The following is a 25,970-nucleotide window of genomic DNA, read 5'->3' as shown; positions in this document are numbered from 1 at the left end:
GCTACAAAAGCGAATCAGCTGATGAAAAATCTCTAAAATACGTGAGCATTTGCTCCAGAGTTCTGGAGCATAAGGTAAGAGTATAAGGTAAAGCTTATTCATATAAAAATGAGCAAATGCTTTTGCTTCTACCTTTTGCTCATGAGCAAAACCTTATACTCCATGCTCTTGCTCATGAGCATTTGCTCTGGTTTTATTCATATGAGCCATTGTCTTTCTCTGTTCAGCAGAGTGGAAATAAGTCATAAAACAGAACCCCAAGATGAATCATTCAATTGATGTGAACTCACAGATTCCCGAGAAGTTAACAGAGACCGACCCCTCTTGCTGAGGTTTAAGATGAGGATAAGGTATGACCAACTCTCTGGGATCCAATTCATAATCAATGAAGACAACGCTGAATACCGTCTAGAAAAAACAATACAAAAACAAAATGTTATATATTGACATTAATATTAATGTTTTAAATACAGGATGGGTGAAAAGTCCGAGAACGGCTTAATATCTCATACACAAAGGTAATTTGACGGTGGATGTTATTGGGGATCCTACTCAATTTGAAAATACTACTTTACTATGACTTTAAATATCTGGTACGCCATCTTGGATCCGCCATATTGAATGCAACTTTATTTTTTAAATAGGGAGGTGGTCATGTAATACATGATTTCGATACGGAATTTCAAGACAAAATGAATGGCGAAAACCGCACAGCAATATCTCAAACCATTAGAAGATATTCATACACATTATTAATCAATACCATGCAAATCTGAAATGAAATACATAAGTGGTATTGATCAATAATATGAATATCTTCTAAACGGTGTAACGTTATTTTTTCTATAACGTGTGCCCTGCTTGGCCGCAGTCGGTAGAGCAAAGATTTTGAATATATAAAGTATTTTTGGTGACTCCTGAAAGACAAATAGCACCAGTTTCTTATCAGCTCTCCTAGGAGCTCAAACAATTCTCAATTTATACGGCTCGACCGACTATTTAGGTCGCCGACTAGTAAGGACCAAAGAACCTAACCTCAAAAATTATTTTATATTATTAAATAAATAGCAATAATATTTTCCTTTTCATTTGGCTGTTCAAAACTGTAGCCTGGATAACCGTTATTATCTAATCTCGAGTTTAAGATAAGATAAGATAAGATAATCTCTTTATTCAACACAGCATATAATACAATATACATTTGAATATCGTCTAGTCACAGGTCATTCCTTGAGGAATTGTTGAAAATATACTCACATCAATGGACATAAAATAAGCACCAGTACAAGACATCAGATACATAAAGTAGGTTTTAAAAGTTTGATGACATCGTATCTAGCGATAGCAATACAGCTGTTTGCTTGAGACCTATAATTTCTTTCCATTCAATGATTTTGATAACTTTTCAAAATATATTCTTACAATGGTTTGAGATATCGATGTGCGGCTCTCACCATTAATTTTTTCTTAGAATTTCGTATTGAAATCATGTATCGCATGACCATCTTCAATATGGCGGATCCAAGATGGCGGACCAGATTTTCATAAGTCATATTAAAGTAGTATTTTTAATTTGAGTAGGATTCCCAATCACACCTACCTTGGAGTCACATTTTTTATGAGATACTAAGCCGTTCTCGTACTTTTTACTCTCTTTTCTGCTTTGAATAGCATTGATTAATAATGTGAATATCTCTGAAACTGTTTGAGATATCGATATGCCGGTTTGCGTCATTCCTTTTTTCTTGAAATTCCGTATCGAAATCATGTATCGCATGACCACCTTCCTATTTAAAAAAATAAAGTTGCATTCAATATGGCGGATCCAAGATGGCGGACCAGATTTTTAAAGTCATAGTAAAGTAGTATTTTTAAATTGAGTAGGATCCCCAATAACATCCACCGTCAAATTACCTTTGTGTATGAGATATTAAGCCGTTCTCGGATTTTTCCCCAACTCTGTATAACAGTTGTATAAATACAGGTTCTTTCCAAACTCCCTACTAATATCGGGCATTGCTCCTGGGTAAGAACCATATCAGAATATCATTTTCAAACTGTCTGGAAGTCCTTAGTTACTCACAGAGCCGCAATTTTGTTTTTTCACTTACTATTTTCTTCTTAATAATGGTTGAACATATGGAAGTGAAACTACTCACAGACATTTATTGACCGAAGCGAAGCTGAGGTCTTAGTTTCGACTCGATCATTTTGTCTGTTTGTTTGTTTGTACCGCAGTTACAGTCGCAGTTATTGTCCGATTTGGATGAAATTTGGTATGCAAGTTCTTTGAAACAAGGCGCAGAAACGTATGTGTAACGATTTTTGGTAAGACCTCCGGTTTTTTGTAATATTTGAAAAAACATAAACTAACCTCAAAAGTTACTTTGAATATACAGCAATTCATGCTCCTACTTTTCAAATATTATAATTACTAGTAATTTATTGTTGAACTTCGATTTTTTGTAGCTTTGATTATTAGTAAATAAATTTTTATATTGTCTAAACAGCTGATACTCTCACTCAGCGGTCAGGGTTTTGCCCTTGCTGGGTGGTGCCATGTAATTTTAATTTATTTGTAAAATAGCATAATATTATAATCTAGAATATTTCTTTTGTAAGTTTTTATTTTGTATTTTGTTTTTATGGGCAATAAAGATGTTAAAAAAATTGGATAAATTATTTTTAAAAAATCTTCAATATCAATACATAAATAACTATTATTATCTATGTTACAGATAACTCAACTATTTTAGTTGTGGACAATTTTTATGATCATAAAATTTATCAACTAATAAATCAACAACTATTCCAGTTGTAGACAATATTTAACATTATAAACATTTCTTTAATCTCTAACTTCTTTTATTCATAACTATCAGTTATTATTTTAGTTATTCTTTAACTGAATTTTCAGTTTATCAGGTACAATAATTATTGTATTGTATGCATTTTTTGTGCATTTTTGTGTTGCTCTACAGTGTCAAGTCTTTTGTTTTCCTTTAGGTATGAGATCGGAAACCGATTTGTGAGCATTAACATTCTGCATAGGCATAACAAGCCATAACATTGAATCCACTTTTCATGAAAAACATCATTAGCAACCTAATGTCATTGTCACCAACAAACTCATTTTATTTAGAATCATTTTCCATCTCACCATCGTCTGTGAGACGATTCATCATCTAAATTGCCTACTGCAAAATTCTTATTCCATTTTTCCGTCAGTTGACCGATGTCTTATAATTAATTATTAGAAAATTTGTAATATATGTTTATATTGTAAATATGGAGACGATATAAAGGTACCTCCTTGATAAGTCCGGTGTCCCTGCAAACAGTGTCTCTAGCACTTTCAATGGAGAAAATAATAGATGACATGGCTTAATCTTCACAATATACTGTACTTACTGTACTGGCCCTTCTCATTAGATTGAAAGTTGTATTCATGAGCGAGGTCTACTGTTCGCAGAACTACTAGTAACAACTAGACAGAACTACAAAAAAATATGACAATTTTCAAATTCATAAAATAATGGCGGTCATAAATTTGTCAGAAGTTACACTTCCTAATGTTCAGCCATTATTTAGAAAAAAAGAAAGCGATAAAACAAAATGACGGCTGTGTGAGTAACTAAGAGCTTTCGGACAGTTTGAAAATGATATTCATATATGTTTCTTACCCAGGAACAATCCCCTAGAATATTGATAGGGAGTTCGGAAACACTCTGTATTATGAACAATATAAATGCCCATTGTACTTCAACTTCATCGAGCATTTTCAATTCTCAATTCTCAAGTTGATTTCACTCTCAAGATAATACAATATGAATTTGTGTTTAGAAATAAGTTTTCTTAATTTTAAACTTTATAAAATAGAAACTCAGGAAGTGAAAGAGCAAATTTTTAGTGAGAAAACATGAAGAGCCCAATATAAATAACCTATAAACTTGAGTGTTAATAGAAAATTACATTGGGTGATACGGCAAGGCAGAACATCCAAAAGGATCTCTCTGCAGATAAAAGCCATATGAATAAATAATACAATAACTAAGCTTAACAGTGTTTCCTTCTGTGATGTCAATGTTCATTGCAATGCAAAGTCAGGCGTTTCGGGTCAGACGCTTTCAGGAGTCTCTGGACTTCGTTTGATGTAAATCCCTTCTCTACAAGATCTTGGGCGATACAATTTTCCCATTTCTTTTTAGGTATTCCCCTCTTCCTAGTGTTTCTGACATCTAAGTGGTCGATATTTTCCCCACATAATTGTCCTCCCTTCTCTCCACATGTCCATACCTCTGCAGTCTTTTGTTTTTGTATTTTCTTTGATATTTATTTATTATATTTAAATAAATTTAAATTTTTGTTTTTTTAAATATTGCTCCAACCTTCATTCTGTTTCTTATTATTTCAATTCGGAATCTATCCCTTCTAGTTACGACGCAACTCCACCTCAGCATCTTCATTTCAGTAACCTCCATTCTGAGTTCATGGGTTTTTTTCAATTGCCCAGGTCTCCGCTCTTTGTAGATTTTTTATAATAATTATTATTATGACTTCATAATTAAATCAGGCTACAATCGAATATCTAACACTTTGGTTAATGAATAGTTAATTCCAAACAGAACGTAATAGAAGATTATCTTTTTTCGTTAGGGCTACTCTTGAATATAAATAAAAATAAAAATTTAAGTACCTTTTTTTAAATTGTTGAAAAAACAATTATTTTTAAAAAGGGGTACTTGGATTTTTATTTCCATGATAGAAGATTTCTCACGAAAGGATGTCCATAGACAATGCCTACTTTTCAACTCTAATCGAGCTACTAAGCACTCTAACCGCTAGGCCTGCTAGGGAGCACTCTCTGTCTCATACTCTGACTCATTTACACACTTATACACAAATACAGGATGTCCCACGAAAGGTGTAACAACCGAAGACCATAGGTTCTACATGAAATTTGTAACAACAAATGTCTAGTAGAATGTTATTATATCGACTTTAGTTTTTTATAGACTTTCGATATTTTTGACAAACGTCAATAACTTGAAAACTATTAGCTAAAATCTAATTCCAAGGATATGGTTGGGAAGAGGGAGAAATATCCAAAATTATTCATAAAATTTGTTCCTTTGTTTGACGTTTTTGAATTTTTTATGAGTGCTCAAAGTTGAAGAAATTACATTCGTCCAAATTTCAAACAGTTTCAACACTCATAAAAAGTTTAAAAAAGTCAAAGTAAGGAAAAAATTATATGAATCTTATTGGAAATTTCTTCCTTAGAATTAGATTTTGACTGTTAGTTTTCTAGTTATCGACGTTTTTGAAAAAATATCGAAAAATCGATACATCTCAGAAACTAAGGTTAAGAGAATTTTACTGGACATTTTTTGTAGCAATTTTTTAGAATCTATGGTATTCAGCTGTTACCCCTTTCGTGGGACACTCTGTATTTACAAGTATCACTTTGAAATGAATGAGAAAGTTGTTGAGAATAAAATAAAACAGAACCCACATTATCGTTCCAGGCGAGCTGACCGACGTTCTTGAAACGCCACTCTTTGACGAAACATTGGCCGGGTTTGAGGCGGATCGGCCTTTCCTCACCCAGGCCCTCCACATCCATCATCGCATTCGGCTCTCTCACGTATAATGGCTTCAGCAGCTTAACTCCATCTTTCCGCGCCATCAACGCCCACTTGTTGTTCACCTTCTCCACCAGTTTCAACTTCTTCATTTTGATTTTTATCACTCGGCTGTGCGCATCACTCTCGCGTTGCTCTATATCCGCCAGCTTTTGCAACAAACTGTTTTCACCGCTGAAAATGACAATAATAATGAAAAAGAATAGATCAGAATAGAATAGAGTAAAATAGAACACAATGAAATTGACTGGAATAGAAAAGCGTGGGATAGAATACAATAGAATAGAGTAGAATAGAACACAATGAAATTGACTAGAATAGAAAAGCATGGGATAGAATACAATAGAATAGAGTAAAATAGAACACAATAGAATTAACTAGAATAGAACAGCATGGAATGAATACAATCGAATAGAGTAAAATAGAATACAAATGGAATTGACTATAGTGAGGTTCACGTTATAATGGCAGTGGATAAAGATAGAAGAATAGCGATGCCGATTCTCTGCATTAATTAATTACATTTCTACACTGTCAAAAACATAATTGGCATCGTTGTGGACCTAGAAAAGGATAGTACCACCGGCTTTGTAGAATGATAGACTAGGATAGCAAAACCAAAGTTGATCAAATACTGTCATTATAACGTGAACCTCACTATAGAATAGAACAGCATGGGATAGAATACAATAGAATAGAGTAAAATAGTATGCAATGGAATTGGTTAGAATAGAACAGCATGAGATAGAATACAATAGAACAGCATATAAGGGAGTGATCACATTGAAGGCGTATAATATGTGCAAGTGCACATCAGATTATGCATGAGCCGAAAAAACAGAATCTGGAAAGTGCCATTGAAACATGTTGTGACTTTTATTTATTATATCAATAAAAAATTATAAAATTTAGAGGCTTACAACTTTATACCAAAACAATTCTTAGTAAAATTCGATTGTTTACATAAACAGAAAATTAATTAATAAGAAAGAAATGAGAAAAATAAACAATAAAATAAAATGTTCCGAACAAACATTACAAATAGAAAGTAAGACAAGTCTTGCATGTAGCTAGCTGCTCACATTGAACGCTTTCAGTGTGAGTGTTTCTATTGCTTTTTCATAACCAAGCGTGCACTTGCTCATAGACGCATTCAATGTGATCACACCCTTAGGATAGAATAGAACAGTGAGATTCACGTTTTACTGTCATCATATGTTGAATGAGATTGAATGTAGTCGAATTTCTTCTATGACCACTGATTCAAAAACTCATTTTAACTGTAATCCAATCGTCTTGAGTAAATTTTATTATAGATAATATAATTAGTTGATGATAAATTGTGTTTTGTACTATAAGCCTACTCAGAATATATTTCAAATTACTTACTTACTCCTTAGCTCTACAGGTCGCTGTTGGAAGACGTTTTCATGTTAAGTATGGGGTAAGACAGGGTCGGCATTGTTGTTTAATTTGGCTCTACACGAGGCTGTCAAGGATATTGCACATGAAAGTACTATCGATTGTGGCAGGTCTGTGGATACGCAGATGATCTGGCCATAATAGCAACAACTGTGCCAGCACTGAGAGAAGCCTTCACGTTATTGGTAAATAATAGTGAGCCAATGGGGCTGAAGATAAATGAGGCCAAAACGAAGTATTTACGAGTGTCACCAGCAGTGGTAAGAGGGTGTACTAGCAACATGAAAATTGGGCACTACACATTTCAGCAGGTGGACGACTTGTATACCTAGGAACGCTTGTGGCGAGTAGTGGGAGAGGCACAGCTGAGATAAGTAATCGAATCATGGCAGGTAACAGGTCGTTCTATGCTAGTTTAAAATTATTCAAGTCTCGACTATTGTCCAGAGCTACAAAAATGAAATTATATAAAACATTAGTCAGGCCTGTAGTATGTTATGACTCTGAGACTTGGGTACTCACAGCTGGGGACATAGAAAGGCTTAGAATCTTTAAAAGAAAGGTTATTAGGAGGATAGTGGGCCCTGTTTACGAAAATGGAATTTGGAGAAGGAGAAAAAATAGCGAAATCGAGCACTTCCTGGGGAGTGAAGACATCGTCCGATTTATTAAAGCTGGCAGAATTAGGTGGATGGGGCACTTGCTGAGAATGGGTGATGGAAGGATTGCCAAATGTATATGGAGGGAAAGAATATATAATAGAAGAAGAAAAGGAACGCCAAGGAATAGATGGACAGATGACGTTGAGCATGATTTGAGAACGCTTGGAATTGGAAACTAGAAAAGGCAGCCAGTCGATTGGGAGAGATGGATATATTTCAACTTATTCGAGGAGAAATGAATGGCATGCCGGAGTTAGTCAGCTCCGACACAGCTTGCATAAAGCTTAGAGAATACTAGGGTAGTACTAGGTATTACTGGGGTTTATCCACTACAAAGTGAGAGTTCTGAGGAGATGTTCAAGATGACTGAAAGTTTACAAAGTCCTTTGGAATTTACTGGAGACGAAAGTAAACTATGATTATTTTATTCACTGCCAAGCAAGTGGAGACTTTAATCAAGGTATTGGAGGCTTTACTACCTTTTGGATTATGATTCTTTCATTCACTGCAAAAGTAGTGAAGACTTAACTCGAAGTATTGGAGGCTTCACTAGCTTTGAAGTTGATAACAAAATCATAGTGAACTCTCGTCTCTAGTGAATACTAAGGGATCTAGTAAACTCTTTAAAAATTCCAACTTTATAAAATTGAAACTGGCAAAGCCTCCAAAAACAGCCAGCAAGCTCTTTACTAACTCTAATTTACTTGGCTCATTAAATTGGAGGAGAGATAAACTGTAGAATAACAAAAAAGATATTTTACTAATTTGAATTTATGGCAAGGTAGACGAGAATAAGGAGAATGTGTAATAAAATATATACTCAATTGAAGAAATTAAACAGGTAAACTTATAGTCAAGTGAGTACCGGTAATAATATTTGATGAACATTTAGTACAAATAATATGTACTTATTCAATCAAGAAGTATTTTATTCTATAAGTTAATGATTTTCATTTCAAACTCAGGCTAGGCGCACACCAGTTAGCAAGACAAGACAAGACATGATCAGACACGTTCAGTCAGCTCACAATACTTCACATAGCTGCTTATGAAGACATGTCTAATTGCAATGACTAATCAGTGTGAGTTGCGTCACAAGCAACTATGTGACTTATTGTGACTAAACGTGTCTGATCATGTCTTGTCTTGACTAACTGGTGTGCGCCTAGCCTTAGCATTCCTTATGAATAACATTAATGCTTTCCTACTGTATCATAAACAATGAATAATAATGTTTTTCTAATCTTAATTCACAACACTTACCACTTTTGATGTTTCACAGTAGTTTCAGGAACAACTACTTCCTCAAAGCTTTCCTCGTCTTCCACTTCCTCTTTTTCTGGCGACTCATTGGCTTTGGCTTCAGCATTATTTTCACCGCCATTTTTCTGAACGATTCCGTTGACTTCTTCCATCAGATTCTCTCTGAACTGAAAATCAGATCATTCCAAAATATTGTAAACATTATAAACATTCGCTACACATAGTAAAGTAATCTATTTTAATTGAGATTTAATTCTTAATTTATTTGAAACCTGTTTGAAGATAAGATTTTCTTAGACAAACGATGTAGGCTACTTTGAATAATAAGACTCGAATTTGACTCACTGCCAACACACACATTTTCAAAACACACAACATTGTCAAAATGTTGCTTAGTCGGTCTATAACCCATACACGAATTTTAATTATAGTGAGGTTCCTCACAAAGTGTCAGCATTCCTAATGAATAATTTGCGTTTACTATAGTAAATTCACACAAGACTTTCTTAATCCGGATTTTATTTTGTTTAAAATTATTTTCTACAATGAAATTGATAAAATTATAATACTAGACTTTCGAAAATTTTTAAATTACGAACGTACCTCGGCTAAGTACTGCTTCAACCATTCAGGAGCTTTGTCTTTTTTCGGTTTGGCGTTTACAGGCCGATTGTAATTTTCCTCAATTTTTTTCAATATGGCGTCATTGAAATTGCTTTCCACCTCAGCTACAAAGCGAGCCGACGCTCTTCTGGGTTCTGTTGCTGTGCTCGTTACTTCACACGGTTTCTAAACAAATAATTTGAAAAAGTTAAATAAATTCTATCAAATACAGTACATTTGCAAGGTGGTTGGTCACATCTGTCATGCAGCGTTCCGATCCGAATCATGTCCGATATTTCTAAGAGGTTTAGGACCTCATACATGACGGACATGTGTGGCATACACCATTATTAACCGTTGTCATGATCCGATCGTGATCATTGTCATTAACCGTGATCGGATAGGAACACAGCATGACATATGTTGCCCCACCTTCATGCAGCATTTCATATCAGATTTTTCTCAGGGGTGGAGGACCAAACCAGGCAGTCTAATTTTGTTAGGATAGTGGTAAGTTGAGTATGATTTTCAAACAAGATCTAGGTGCTGTCAAACTTTGTCAGGTTGGTAGTAAATTGAGTATTTAATATGGATTAGGAACTAAATTTTTGAAAGATTAAACGGAATTTTGCAGCCTCAATGATGGATATCTAACGTTATATTTATCTCAAAGTGAATCATTTGAATTGAAGTGCCTATTCATCTATTTATACTATCTATCCATCTATCGCGAACAGGCTATCTATCTATCTATCATGAACTGAATTGAATGAGAGCCTTTATAAAATATTTCTTATATTTTCGACTCATAACTAGAAGTCATTGATATTTACATAAATGATTCAAAGTTATGATGTTAATTAATAAAAACTGTAGTTATAGTTATGGTGTTACACCATAGTTATAGTGCAAATTATTGGTTATAAATTAGTAATTGACAACATTCACACATTCTAGGATCATTATTGAATTAATTGTTTCAATTTTTATTCCATTCCAAAGATTCCAGGAAGCCCGAGTTTGAGGAACGCTGAAGATTGAGTCCAGTGCCTTGAAACGAGTCTGGAGTCTGGACTTTAATTGGATATGCAAGTACTTTTGAATAAGTAGATTAGTATCATTTTTAGAACCAGAGTTGAATCCAGTGTCTTGAATAATGAAGCATCAGGAAACAAGAAGCATACACAAGTCCAAAGATACCTTTCTTTTAAGTTACAATAAATTGTCAAAATGGATAAGCCTAGTTTAGATATTGCAATATGTCAAGTTATTTGGTGTAATCGAAGTTCAAGTAAGTTATTATTACTTCTTCAAATTTAAATCATTTCAGTGATAAATTATAATATAATTATTCTAACCATACATTCACTTGATACAGGCAAATTTTATGTTTTTCAAATCAGTTTAATAATTGAGAAATGAACCACTCATAATGCAATTACAAAGTGAAGTACTGTACTATCACAGTTGATAGATAAGCAGGTACTTGAAAGTAACTATGCAAGTATGCGTTTAACCTCTTTTCTTCCTGAATAATTTCAGCTAGGCTAAATGCCATTACAAAATTATTCAGAATAAAACTAAATTGGAATCTGTGCAAGAACTTACAGATTTCACAGCCTTCTTCTTTGTCTTGCTCATAGTTTCCAATTTTTCGCTGCTTGAAGGGACCTGAGAAAAAAAATGAAATAAAAATCAACTAATAAATTCAGACAAATTAGATTCACCAAAACCGAACTGGATTTTAATATTTATTCATCTGACTTTAAATTTAATTGATTCCTGTCCAATTTATGCAGAGTAGATTCGAGAAGAAAATTCAGTTCTAGTATAGAGCTCCATCGAACACACAAAATGATTTATTTATTTGGAATAGGCTAAATAAATTATGATCAGAGTAGGCCTACTTTCTAGAAAATTTCTGCTATGAACAGATACAGAAATCTAGTGGTTCATTATAATATAGGCACTGAACCCGAAAATGAAAAAAATTATCTAATGGAATGGGTCCCTCTAAAAACGTTGCAACTGACAAAATTTCATAAAGTATATTATTGTGAACTATCAACCACAGATGTCACTACTAGGTAGAGAACCATTCTACCAACGTTTTTACACTGAAACATCACTTTATGAAATTTTGTCAGTTGCAACGTTTTTAGAGGGACCCATTCTATTGTTGATGTGACAGGTGACCTTAAAACTGAATAAAAATTCCTTATAAATAGCATCAACACTTCCCATTGAACCAATGTTTACAGTTCGAGGTAACTCTCTCTATAGAAAATGCCAACAAAAGTATCTTAGATTGTTGATTTTATTAGTTTCCAATTTTATTGTATTTGCCAGATTGATCCGTGGTCTAGTTGATATAGTGCTTTCGTAGCAGCCTCCCCGGGCTCAAACCAAAATACGAACAACAATTATTAGCCAGGTAACCCTCGTGTTATCGGATGAGCACGTTAAACTGTCGATCCCGGCAGAAGTATGACAGTCGTATTAAGCCCATTGACGACTTAAAATATCATTATATTTATTTATTTGAATGTCTACCTCTTTCTTTACAATATTCAGGCGAGGATGGACTCCCCAACAACAACGGCCATACGAATAATTACTTCATTTTATTGTATTGTTCATCTCATTGTAATAGGTGGCCCAATTTGCCAACTTCAACTCGACAATCGTCATACAATACAATTATTTATAAGAATATAAAGATTAATATTTACGAGTACTACAACTGGAAAACGTAGGTGCATGAATTGTAGAGTTAACAAAAAATATTCACTTGATATATAGATCACTGGTTGAGGGCAAATGGTGATTACTGGAATCTTTTTGATGATCTTAAAAAATAGTTGTTTACCCCAAAACAGAAATAATCATACAAAAAAACCATAATAATAATAAAAATAGTAATAAAAAAAAATAACAAATCGAAATAGTAATAAATCCTACTAAACGGTAATAATAAAACATAAAAAACTGATAGTAATAATCAAAACAGAAAAAATCACACAAAATAAAACATAAATAATATTAATAAAAATTGCTGTATCGGGAGAAATTTTTCAATAGGTTGTTTCTTTTGTTATTCATGTTTAGTAATATGTCAATTATTAGTAATTTTTAGTAATATTGTATTTTTTTTTTGTTTTTACAATAGAATTATAATTATATTTCTTTTTAGTTTATGAAATAGCACAACTCGCATCCGCGCTCAGATTCTTCCTTTGCGGATGCTAATCTATCCATAAAATGTAATTTATATTTATGTTTGTGAACTGTATTTTGAATGGAAATAAAAAATATAGTTAGTTATTGTAGTGACATTCTATCAGTACCGTAAGCATTCCTTTCTATACAAATAACAAAAACACCTTTTTTAAATTAATGATGACTGTTTCAAGTGAATCTTACTAGAACCCTGAACAACATTGATTAAAAATGTAACTCACCTAAACAATAGTAGAAAACTTACAGTATGAAGCTTTACTAAACAATAGTGGAAAACTTACAATATTAATCCTTACTAAACAATAGTAGAAAAACTTACAGTATGAAGCTTTACTGGTTGAATTGGAGCCGGCAGTGTCATAGCAGAGAATTCATCAAGCAGGGCTGCCATCTCATCCTCGCTCGACTTCATTGATTTGTTAGGAGTCCCGCTAGCAGCTACAACATCTGTTTGCGATGACTTTTCTTCCATTTTATTCCCCAATAAGATTCTTACTTTGCCTTTTCCATTCGATAAGAACTGGAATGAGATTTGGAAAATTTTATGACTTTTGGAATAAATAATGTCAAAATGGTAGTGTATGGTAATACAAATGCAATTCAAGTCTAGTAATTATAATTTACAGGTAGCATTTAGTAAAATTATAGAGCCTACAAAATAAAGTATTAGTAAAAGTTGTTTTAATACTAAGTTTTACTGAGTATACTGAGGTATACTGAGTTTTTCCCACATCCATTTCTGTTCTGACCATACACATACATAACCTTTTAATAAAGACGCTTTAATAATATTATTGCCGCTAAATACAGTAATTCAGGTTTAGATTTTTCATGAATCAATGTAATGAAATTTTGAAATTTGGCTAGTGTTTTGAACTTGAGAATTTATGTTAAGACTTGTGCTGTGCAAACGAATTTTAATGTACAATATATTGGAGATTGAATTAAAAAAAAAAATTTAAACTAGAGAAAAAGACTTGAGAATTTTTTTTGTAAATTTTCTATCAAAAAGGATATTAGGCTATGTAGCCTACAATAAATGTATGATATTTGAAATGTAGAATTCTTAATTGAAAATTCAAAAAATTATAAAAAAGATAACACATGAAATCTTACCATTAAGAACGCTTTATATTCTTCTTCACTCTCAATTGGTACCTGTAGAATAACACAAAAAAATTTTATAGGCTGAAAGTTATCTTGAGAGAAACAAAAAGGATGATTCATGCAAAAAATAGGTTATTTTACGTTATTGTAGAACTTTTAGATATACATTCGGTCTTAATTGAATCATTTGAGACTTGCATGTGTGGAAATCACAAGGGATGAGTGTTTTGTGTCTTCGGCGAAAGGCTACATGCAATTTTTTTCATGAATGGGTTTTTGTGTCTTCGATTCTTTGTTACTTTTTCTTCGCTGCTTGACGTTTTTGACAGACCTGCAGTATCGTTAGTAGCCGGCCTTAGAATAAAACATTATCAAACAAAATTATTAATTGAAAAATGTTTTCCCAGAATAGGCCTACATGTTTGTCGAGTGTGAATAAATGTCATAGACATAGACAACAACTAAGTGAACCAAGCAATCTAACAAAGCTCAAGTCATAATATTTACATTTGAAGTAAAGACATTATAGGGGCATACAAAATGAAAAATTACTAAAAACAAGTTTTTAGTTTCATTTTTAAACTCAGTTGAATTTTCAAATGAGATTGATGATCCCAAATGACATTACACTAATAATTGTGAAAGATCTACAGAGATAGACAAATAAATCTTACCATGTCTGAATCTTCATCTTCAAAGTAGAAAGTGAACTCTGGGTTCTGGTCATCAAAGTGGAACTTGGCTAACTGTGAATGAGTAAAAACATAGATTCAATGCGCTTTAAATGAAATAGTTTAGTGTTTCTTGAATTATAATAACATTTACCTTCTAGTCGTGACCCTATTTTTTCTGACGTTAGCCGTGTCCCTGGGTCCCAGGGACCCACTTCTTTCATATTGAATATCTCAATATATAATGTTATTCTATGATTCTAATATGTCCAAGGGTTATTGATGAACGCAACGAGCACTTATGTAAAGCATAAATCGATCTTTATTATAATTAAAAAAATAAATTTATAAAATCTTGCATTTTTAGGGTAGTGAAAAGTAACGTTTGGTTGTTTATTTATGTAAAGTGAACAAAAAATTATAGTGATGAAACAAAAGATTATAGTGATTGCTATGATGGATCTTACATGCAACACTACTAGAAAGATGGGGAAAAATTGGAAGGTCATAGTTCACTCTTAGGGTAGTTTTTAGTTTTTACCCTACCCTCAAGTTCATGTTGCACAATCTTTGCAAAACTTATGAAATTATAGTGATGAATACTATTATAAATCCTTAAAACAGTGGCGTAACGTTTCCAAACCGGGCCCCCCGCAAAAAAAATTCCGGGCCCCTCTTCTAAAATCGTACCACCTTTCTCCAGCCCCCTTCTCCCTTAATCCCACGCATTAAACTCTAATGTGAACGTACATCTTTCATGAGTGAATTACATAGCTTAGTTGAAAAAATAAAACTTGTCCTCGATTGAATTCTACAATTCAAGTCCAGAATCATGTTTTACTATAATTATACTATTATATAGTATTTATATTTACGGCGCCCCTGCCACAATATATGGTATATATGTTCAGGAATTCAATGGGAAAATAATTTCTTTCCTCGAATGCTTACTTAAAGATAGTAAATAAAGATAACAATCTACTTTAGAACCATTCTGACAATCTTTGTTTGAATCAGAGAGGAAAGAAGTAAATCTTACCTATAAGTAAGTGGTTTGAATAGTCTGTCTGGATTGTCTCACCGGATGTATAAATTTTAATGATTTGTAAACAAACAACATTCCTAATTTTTCAATAAGCTCACTACCAGCACACAATTATTATTGAAGCTCTGTCAATGGAACTATAATTATTAATACGAGTAGATTTGAACAAAGATTGTTTTTCTTTCTTGCCTTATTCATTATGTTCTACTTGTATTCTCTTGATATTAATTTATAACCAGACTGATAACTTTGTTCTATTGCTTATTTATTCTTACACAATGAATGAAACCTGTCATTTTCCACAATAAAAATTCTGCTTTTTTAACAAAAGCTACTTCCATGATTATTTAATTTTTCTTTTTAAAGTATGCAATATATATTTATCATTTCAGGCCCTAACCCGGGCCCCCTAGACCGGGTAATTTTATTTTTTCAGAAAACCTATATTAGCCTATATATTATCCGGGCCCTAGCCCGGGCCCCCCGCGCTGCGGGGGCAGCGGGGGTGTAACTGCCTTAAACCTACATGAAACACTACTAGAAACATGATAAATATATAAGGTCAGATGAAGTTAACTTGAGGGAGGTTTAGTATCCCTGGGATCACAAAAAAGTTCATTGGTTTCACTATCATCCTACTCAGGGCCAGTATTCTTATCTTGAACTATGAATTTATTTTTATCATCACTAATGTCATTGAAATATAGATCTCGAAGTGAATTTGTACATTCTTCGAAGTCTCTGTTCAAAATGTGCATATTGACTGCTTGAATCCAATCACTATTGCATAAAAATGTGCATTTGAGAAAAAATGAAAAAAGTTACGTTAGTCGTGACCCTTAGGTCCCAGGGACCCAAAAGCGTCATTTCACGAAAACAACAAGTCACAAAGCACTAACACTCTACATCAAGTTTGAGTCATTGAGTGTCTACTGACATGAATTTACATGAGTCAGAATAGACAGTAAAGCGAACGGAAGCAAAATTATAACTGAAATAAAAATTTCCTGGGTCCCTAGGGCCCAGGCTCACGACTAGAAGGTAAAGAGGGCTCAATAAATAAGGGCTCAAGATCATACTATTAACAACAATAGAATCTCTTCAATTCTTAATTCTTGGTTGACGGGACCAAGCGTTTACTTCTAATTAAAAAGGGTACGACTTATCGAGGCTATGGTGGAAGAGGAGGAGGTTAATTATAGATGGTGATGGAGAAATCATTCGAATTATATAATGCTACATATTTTATGAGCAATCATAGATATTATTAATGAAAATGGAAAATAATAATATGAGAGTAGCCTAGTTATAAACTTTGAATTTTAATTTATCCAAAAATATTGACAGATTCTACAAATGTCAAATAAAAATGTTCAAAATTATTGACAGACTTTTAAATTATTCAATCAACTCAATTGTTTTCGTTTGAATTCAAATTTCTGATTACATGGCATTATTTGCTGGTAGACTAGCGCAACACTACTCATAACTCAAATTCACAAACTTAAAAATAAATTCTTCCCGCTGACGTCAAATACTGTTCTGGATTGAGCAGAATACTTTGTCAGTAGACAATAATTTTGTCTGGCAGTCTATGAAATTTCCAGTTGATGACCTCATGTCTTGAGAATATTAGTGATAGTATAGTACACTGTAATTATCGTCCCCTTCCATGGTGTATGAAAAAGAGAAATCCAGAATACGAATCATACGAAAAAACAAAAATGCGAATTATAGAGGTCAACCAGGGTGTCCACTAAATCAGGCTCACAAAATTGCCATTAGTCCCGGCAACGAATGCTCAAAAAAGGGTATAGGGGCAAAAGTTTGCAAGACAATTTTTGACCTCGCAGTTCTGCTTGGGTAGTAAGGAGGTAAACATTTCAAATGTCCCAACCCCCTACTCACTGTGCTTAGGGGGTCGGGGTGGTTATAAGGTACAATTTCTTGGTTTCTTGCATATAACTCGAAAATTATGCATTTCAAGGACATGACTATTCTATACAAAATTGAAGCTTACATAAATTCCTACAATATCCCTCACAGCGTTTTCTATGTCTTTAGTCCAGTCAAGGAAAGGTTATAGAGGAAAAAGTTGGGAAAACAATTTTCAACCCCGCGGTTCTGTTGAGGGTAGTGAGGAGGTGAACATATCAAAAGTCCCCACCCCTACACCATGTGCTAAGGGGGTGGAAGTGGTTTGAAGGTACCATTTTTTGGTTTCCTAACCTACCCTAAACAGAACCGTGGGTCAAAAATTGTCTTCCAAACATTTCTCTCTACACCCTTTTTTGAGCATTCATTGTCAAATTATATTCTATAATTTTCGAAATATATTTTTTTGAAGGTGTAGCATTTAAAAAAACACCTTTGTCTCCAATTTTTTGCTATTTTTGCTCTTATAACTTTTTAGAAATCGATAGGAAAACCATGCTGATTTTAAGTTGATGATGAGTGTGAAAACTTCAGTTTTGCAACAATAGACCAATATTGACAAAGGAATTTGTAGGGAATGTTTTAAACACAATTTTTTTACTTTGCAGCTTTGTTGGGACTAGTTAGTACGTAAATAAAATAAGAAGTCCCATTCCTACCCCTTGTGCTGAGGGTGGTTAAAAAAATGCTTTTTCAATTTTTTGCTTACACGCTTATTTCCAACAGTTTTTGAGATACTCGCTCTTGAAAGAGCACGTGTGGAATTGTTGAAATAACAGATTTCATCAAATGTCTTGCTCTTTCAGGACTTAATACTCTTCAACAATGCATACGGTAGGCTAGTGAAAATTAATGCTTAAAATCATAGGTTTATATACGAGGGTAAATCAAATGAAAGCCTTAAAAGTGTTATAAATTATTTATTTTGATAACTAAGTGAAACTTACATTTACTATTTTTGAAATAGTCTCCTTGAAGTGTTATGCTAGTATTCGATCGCTTTAGAAGCGCATGAATACCGCATTTGAAGAATTCTTTTGTTTGTGCTTGTAGCCACTCGTGCACCGCGGTTTTCATTTCTTCATCACTTTGGTGATCACAAGCAAATGCTTGCCATCCATTGCTTCTTTAAGCTTACCGAACACATAAAGGTCACTAGGGGCGAGTTCTGGAGAATAAGGTGGGTGAATCGGGCATTAAAATTTGATATCCTGGATTGTTTGAACCGAGAGACGGGCTGTATGTGGTCGGGCGTTGTATATGCTATTTAACAACACACCTGAAGTGACAAGTCCTCGCCGTTTACTCCTAATTGCTGGCCGAAGTTGATTTTTTAAGCGATTTCAATCGAGAGGTATTGTTTACTGTCATTCCTCTGTCAATGTAATGTTCCAAAATTACTCCTTTTACATCGCAGAAGGGAGTCAGCATGAGTTTTCATGCTGATCACTGAGTTCGGAATTTTCATAATTTTGGCGATGAGCTATGGCGCCATTATTCACCTGCTCTTAGTGTTTCTGGTTGATGGTAATGTTTGTTTTTGGACAAGCAAAACTCACCAAACTCTAATGTCATCCTGCAATGAATTTCCATTGGTTTGGCACCCTCACTTCTCAAAAACGAATGTCTGATTGCTGTTCTAACGCGGTGCATATTGATAATAGGGCGGCCATATTGTGACTGAAATCACTGCTAGCTGTGTGTAGCAAGGTCACTGATGCTGTGATGCACCTGGTAGCCATTGTGTGAGCTTCAACGAACATCCCTGCCAACTATCGGATCAATCCTATAGCTTCTCGGAAGTTTAAATCACTTTTAAGGGTTTCATTTGATTTTCCCTCGTGGGTTTATTATAGGTTTATAGAGCATTAAATTCTCTTCCATTTGATGTACTATTGCAGGTTTTCCTTCAATTATTATAAAAGCTTCAATGTGGGAAATGACATTTTAATTTTTTTTTTAAATTGATCAATCGACAAAGAAATTTAAAGGGAATGTCAGGAATACAACTTTTTCTCTTCATCTCAATGAGGACAAGTTAAGAGGTGAACATAGCGTGCGTCTCTAACGCCGCTGTTGAAGGTGTGAAATGCTACCGGCAACACATTACATAATGTCTGTTCAAACGAATTAGTGAGGTATGGATGGGCCAACCAGAATATTAGCCCAGTCAAATAGTCATTATAATGCGGCCCGACCAAACAAAAATTAAGATAATTGATTTTATTGTTTTAAACGGTCCATTTGGGTATTGGTAAGAGTAATCTATGGTTTCCCACCAAAATTTCTGAAGGCATAACTTTTGGCAGCCTGAAAACCAAGAGCATTAAATTCTCTACAATTTTCATCCCCTAGATGTTCTTCTATCTCCAATAGGAAGCGAGTTATAGCTCGTTGATTTTTTTTTTTTTTCTACTTTGCGAAAAATCGTTAAATCCATGTTTTTTCCCTTTACCTTCTTATAAAGTGGTATGTGGTATTTTTTGATCGTAATTAGAGTATTACTAAGTTGTCAATACAATCACTAATGATAGAGTTGGAACAAAAAAGGAATATTTAGGGTGGTGATTTAATTTATGAGACTCATGATTTGGCGCTAACTTCTTTTGGGTGAATTCAGACCAACTGCTAATTGCTAAAAACGGTCATTGTTGGGAATAAAAAGTGTACGCTATACAGTGTTACATTGTGAAAAGTATTAAGTATTCACTAGAGTACATTTCATAAAAATAGTCCAGTTGAGGATGAAACAGCAGAGTGCCTCTGAGGGTCAGGCTTGATAGTTTTGTTAGATATATGATAGCCCAACAAGTTGATCGATTTCAGTGAAAATGAAGACTTCTCATTATTGATAGTTAGGTTGTATTTGTTTGCAGCGTTGATAAACTTTTTCAAGTTTATATCATGTTGCTACTGTGTTTTGCCACAGATTGTAACATCATCAAGGTAAGCATAAGTGTCTTTTGTAGCTGTTCAGACCGTATAACTTGGTCAATTACACGTTGGAACACTGCCACTCCATTAGTGACCCCAAACGGAATGCGTTTAAACTGGTAGAGTTGACCACATGCCTCAAATGCTGTGTAGTGCTTTTCTTCTTTCCTTATCGTAATTTGGTGGTATGCACTTTTCAAGTCGATAGTTCTGAAAAACTCATAATTTGAAACTTTGTTTAAAATATCATCGATTCTTGGTAGTGGGTAAGCATCCAGTAATGTAAAACGATTTATAGTTTTGGAGTAATCAATGACCATTCTTTTTCTATGATTTTCATTTGTAACCACTAACGCTTGAGCTCTCCATGGAGAAATGCTGGGCTCTATAACATCGTCTTTAAGCATTTTACTTACTTCATTTTCAATAAACTTCAAATCATCCGTACTGTGTCGATGATATTTGATTGCAATTGGTTTACATTCCGGTTTTAAATTAGAAAACAATGACACCGGTTCTACAGTTGAGGCTGCCACGCTGCATACGGTTAACTGCAGCTTTTTTCCACCAAAAACTACTTTAATACTTTCATGGTTTTTCAAAATATCATGTCCAACAATTATATCCGCACAAAGCTCTGGTAAGACCGAAAGATTTGCTTGTTTGTAACAGTGATCAAAAATGACAAGATCTACTAAGCATTGTCCTGTTATATTGGATGTGATTGATGGAGTCGCCATTGATACAGTACCCCTACCTGGTCTTATAGGAAGACCTAGGTTGAGAGCAGTAGAATTGTTTATAAAACTCAGAGAACTCCCTGTATCTATCAAAGCAGAGACAGATTTTCCATTAACCAGGGCTTGTACTGTACCCTTTGTCAATCCTCCGGGCGAAGCTGCTAGGTCAATAGAGTTCATAATATCTTTCGATTTTTTTGATTGTTTAGTTTGTAATTTACTCGACCTGCAGACCTCAGCAAAGTGCCCCTGTTTTCCACAATTATGACAAATTGTATTTTTAGCTGGGCAGCTGACCCGAGGATGTCTCAAATTACCACAAAAATAGCATTTTTCATTAGCAGCAGCTAATAAACAGTTTTCTGAATCAGTATTCTGATTGCTTGCTTGAGTATTTTGGGAAGAAGTTACATTTAATTGGGATGAAGATTGGAAAGCTAATGATTGTGCATATGCAAGTTCCAGGGATCTGGCTTGACTATATGCCTCTTCTAGTGTTAATGCAACATTCTCTAGTAAACGCTGGCAAATTGTAGGAGACTTCATTTCAGCAATAAATGTGTCACGAATATAATCATCCCTATTTCTTTCAGCTGTCACAGCTTTAAACTCACAGTCCTTACTTAATAGTTTTAAGGCATGAAGATATTGATCAATAGTCTCATCAGGCTGTTGTTGACGTGCAGATAGTTTATGTCTTGAAAATATTTCATTTATAGGTTTTACATAGATTCTCCTTAAAGTAGATATAGCATCATTATACGTACCACTTTCGCTTATGTACTCATAAATATCTGGAGTGATGAAGTTGATAAGTGTTTTGAGCTTTTCAGAGTCTGATGATTGTGGTGCGATACTGGTAATGAAGTTCTGAAAAGTTTTGTGCCAATGTGTTCATTCCTTGCGGTGTAAGTGCACGTCCAGTGCCAACATACCTATTATCAAATTTTTGGTTGAGATCGATTTAGTATGTTATTTTGATCACAAAATCACAAAAATTAAACGGCGCTCACTATTGTTTTTTAAATAAACTAAGTTCAAAGTAGCACAATTTTACATGCATTTAACCTATGAGTAGCATCCATTTTGATTATTGAAATCATCAAATTACAATATTCCTAATCTGAGTTTTCCTAACCCAAAGCTTTTCCTAACCTAAGCTTTCCTAACATAAAGCTTTTCCTAACCTTAGCTACTTATAGGTTAAATGCTTGTAAAGTTCTGCTACTTTGAACTTAGTTTATTTAAAAAACAATAGTGAGCGCCGTTTAATTTTTGTGATTTTGTGATCAAAATAATATTCTAAATCGATCCCAACCAAAAATTTGATGACAGGTATGTTGGCACTGGACGTGCTTGCTTGCAGTTGATAAGTTTGGATCCACACTAAACTTGTCTGGCTTCAGTATCGTATTCATTTTACAATATCAAGTTATTAAAATTGTAATAGGAATGAGAGTAAACACGACATAAGTATTTAATACATCAAAAAAGGTTTTTAATAACTTGAACTATACAGGTTTCGAATTGGAATGAGTTTGTTTGGAGACTTAGTAACAGTAATAACAAATTCAAAACATATGTTGTTATACTAAACTCTTCAAAAAAGAATCGAACGAGAATATCAATTGAACAATAATTGATTTTGAGATATCGTGAAAAACTGAAAAAAGTACCAAAATCTCTTGGTTTTCAGGCTGCCAAAAGTTATGCCTTCAGAAATTTTGGTGGGAAACCATAGATTACTCTTACCAATACCCAAATGGACCGATTAAAACAATAAAATCAATTACCTTAATTTTTGTTTGATCCGATGTAGGCTACTATTTGATTGGGCTATATTGCCATTGGTTGAAAATACATTTTAGCTACCGGTACCGTAGCCTTCGTTAGGTTGGGTTTGAAAAATACTTGATTTTGCAATAATAGTAGGCCTATGTTCATAGTGTTGGTTATTGTACTATAGCACAGCTCCTCTATGCTGATGTTGTCAAGTTTTGGCTACTATAACTAGGATGAGGCTATATTAAAATTATTCAGATTTGGAGAGTTATCTTAAGCTAAGATTTTCAAGAAGCAGAATACAATATTGTTATAAGCTTATAGTCTAATTTAATGCATGTTTATCCACTATTTATTTACTACAAGAAAATAAATGAATGAGCTGCAAGTAAACAATACCATAGTCAGGATACAACGCTATAGTCATTTCAACTTTAGCAAATACGGTTTAAGTCTACTGCAAGACAGCTTGCGATAGAGAGCAATTAATAGCTTCTTAGTCTCATGATATTCTACATTAAGCTATTAATTTGAAGTTATGTCAATGATAATATTGCTTTCCAGTTTATTCTCCTTGTAAAGTTTGTGAAATTTATAAATTGAACTCGGTTAGGTCTATTGATAACGGTATTTCAATTTGATGAAAAATATGTAGATTGTATACCAAAACATACGTTAATCGGAAAGAGAATTAGATTAGTAAACCTATAATTCTACTCACAATTTTTTTATAGAAGCCTTCCAGCCCAAAATTGACAAGGGCAGACAATTGAGTGACAAAATCTCCAATATGATACAAGTCATCTGGAACGCCGATGCAAAATCCTTAGCACAACTCTCAAACTCATTGTGCAATTGAGCTCAAACCAATTTTTGCAGATAGATAATGATGATTCTAAGCAAGAACTGTACAGAACACTGTCACTTCACTGCAAATCACTACCTCTCATCAACAACTAAATATTGCGCAATACCGATCTCGATAGTAATCAATATTCTGCTTGTGCTTGATAATATGACAATGATAACTAATATTATTGTGATTGATATGGATTGGTGGAGTAGGGAGTAGGGACGGACTTCACAACAAAGCCCAGCCACAGAGAAGGATCAGAGGGGAACATTCTTACCGACTATTGTTTCGCCTAATGTGTAGTATCACTTATACCGGTAGAAAGCGCTTGTATACGCAAATGACGATTTCTGTCTGAGCTTGATTAGTATTGTTGTAGGGGGACGTAGTGGTGAGTCATTGGCATCCTACACTTCCCTCTCCAACAAACCAGTTCACACCACTCTCTCCCCCCCACAAAACAACTGCTGACAGGATTTATGGCTTGAGGCATGCATGCATGTCATTGTTTTGCTAATAATACATAGACTAGACATTCATTTTTCTTATTCTAATCACTTGCTACTCTCAACTCTCCAGATCGCATGAATGCTGCGTCTCCAGTGACAAAGAGGATTAATTTTTATTTCTAATCAACAAGAACTAGAAAACAATAAGTGAATGAGTAGCCAGATAAACTGTTGTCCATTATAAAAATATAATATAATCCAAACTTTATTACATTATGTACTTCAATTCAATAATTGAAAAAATTTAAATCAATCTAATTTAATCCATAATATTGCGATTTTGAACTTAAAAATTGAGAAAGAGCATGGAATAATTTTAATCATGACATGTTCTTGAGGTGCTGTGTAATGCAGCATTATATTTCTCTATTATTGTTCTAAAATGATTTTAATAAATGATGTCAAAACTGCTCATTAACAATAATATTGTTTCAGTTACTTTTTTTCATTGAATAGCCAAGATTGTTAACCTTAATAATATTATTTCAGTTGCTTTTTGTTTTCATTGAATAGCCAATGGTTGTCAACCTTTTTCATGGACTGTACCCATAGTGGAAAGTTCTAATTTTGCATATGAACTAAATGCTGTTAGGCTAGCCGTCTAGCGGGAGATTGGGGAAGAGGGAGTAATTTGAAAATTCAATGAATTTCTCTCATTATAAACTTATAAGAGTTATAATCTTCTTAGCATTCAGTAAAATAACATCCAGTTTCATTGTATATTATAAGGAGGAAATTGATTGATACTCTTAAAAAGATTTACCTACCCCTGTTATTATGTATGTGTATTTTTGTCGTAAATGTATTTCCTTTGCTTGATATAATACAAAATTATAAGTAGAGCAATAAAGAGCAAAACTAAAATCGTAAATCGATTTTGAAATAATCTTCATGACCTTTTAGAAGAAACTTTGTGGCTGAATCTGCTAATCAATTCCGACCGTGTTGATAAACTTGAAACGCAAAAAATGCTGTTGATTTTATCATTTTTATTCATAGTTCACTTGGACGCACGGTACGATTCAATCACTTGAAAATATCAAGAGATTGAAGATATTCTCCTCATATTCACGATCTCGGTAGTTCTAAGATGGAAAACAGTAGTTGAAGATAAATAATTAAGGTAACTGAGCTCCTATAGGATAAAATTTAGAACCAATCATGAGTTTCTATGATGTATGATCCTCGTTTAAGAGACTCTTGATTAACAGTGGAACTGCGAAAAAATGGTAAAACTTTAATCGTCACTTTTTCAATCGGTTGCAACTTTCTAATGGTATTGAAATCGAAAGTATTGTTGATTGGAGTGAGAAGAGGAGGAAATTCCTCACATCCTTGACTAGATTTTGATTTTATATCTGAATTATTTCATAAGATATGCAGCATTGAATAAATAAATTGTCATTATTTTGTGTATGGAATATGGGTTGAAGTACAGTGTACACTCAACAAAAAATTTCCCATTTCTCTTGGGAACTTGACTCATGATATATGATTTCCAACTACCTTGACAAGCCGAAAAGAAAGAGCGTACGGGAAGATCCGAAAATTGTATCAAA

At 33.8% G+C, this 25,970-nt stretch overlaps 1 protein-coding gene across 1 annotated transcript in view; it reads right to left on the bottom strand.

The window, feature by feature from the left end:
- LOC111052661 overlaps positions 1-24,147 on the bottom strand; it is a gene marked incomplete at its 3' end in the record, with an annotated part of 33,377 nt that extends 9,230 nt beyond the window's left edge. The window contains 9 exon segments of the mRNA XM_039431251.1: positions 291-408; positions 5,516-5,819; positions 8,993-9,159; positions 9,596-9,781; positions 11,204-11,266; positions 13,155-13,355; positions 13,952-13,993; positions 14,617-14,688; positions 23,771-24,147. Coding sequence (XP_039287185.1) covers positions 291-408; positions 5,516-5,819; positions 8,993-9,159; positions 9,596-9,781; positions 11,204-11,266; positions 13,155-13,355; positions 13,952-13,993; positions 14,617-14,619 — 1,084 coding nt within the window.
- Positions 24,148-25,970: the final 1,823 nt, after the last annotated feature.

This window comes from Nilaparvata lugens, chromosome 6 (genome assembly GCF_014356525.2).
Source record: "Nilaparvata lugens isolate BPH chromosome 6, ASM1435652v1, whole genome shotgun sequence".
In the NCBI taxonomy this organism is placed as follows: Eukaryota; Metazoa; Arthropoda; class Insecta; order Hemiptera; family Delphacidae; genus Nilaparvata; species Nilaparvata lugens.
This window is presented reverse-complemented; position numbering and strand designations above follow the sequence as displayed.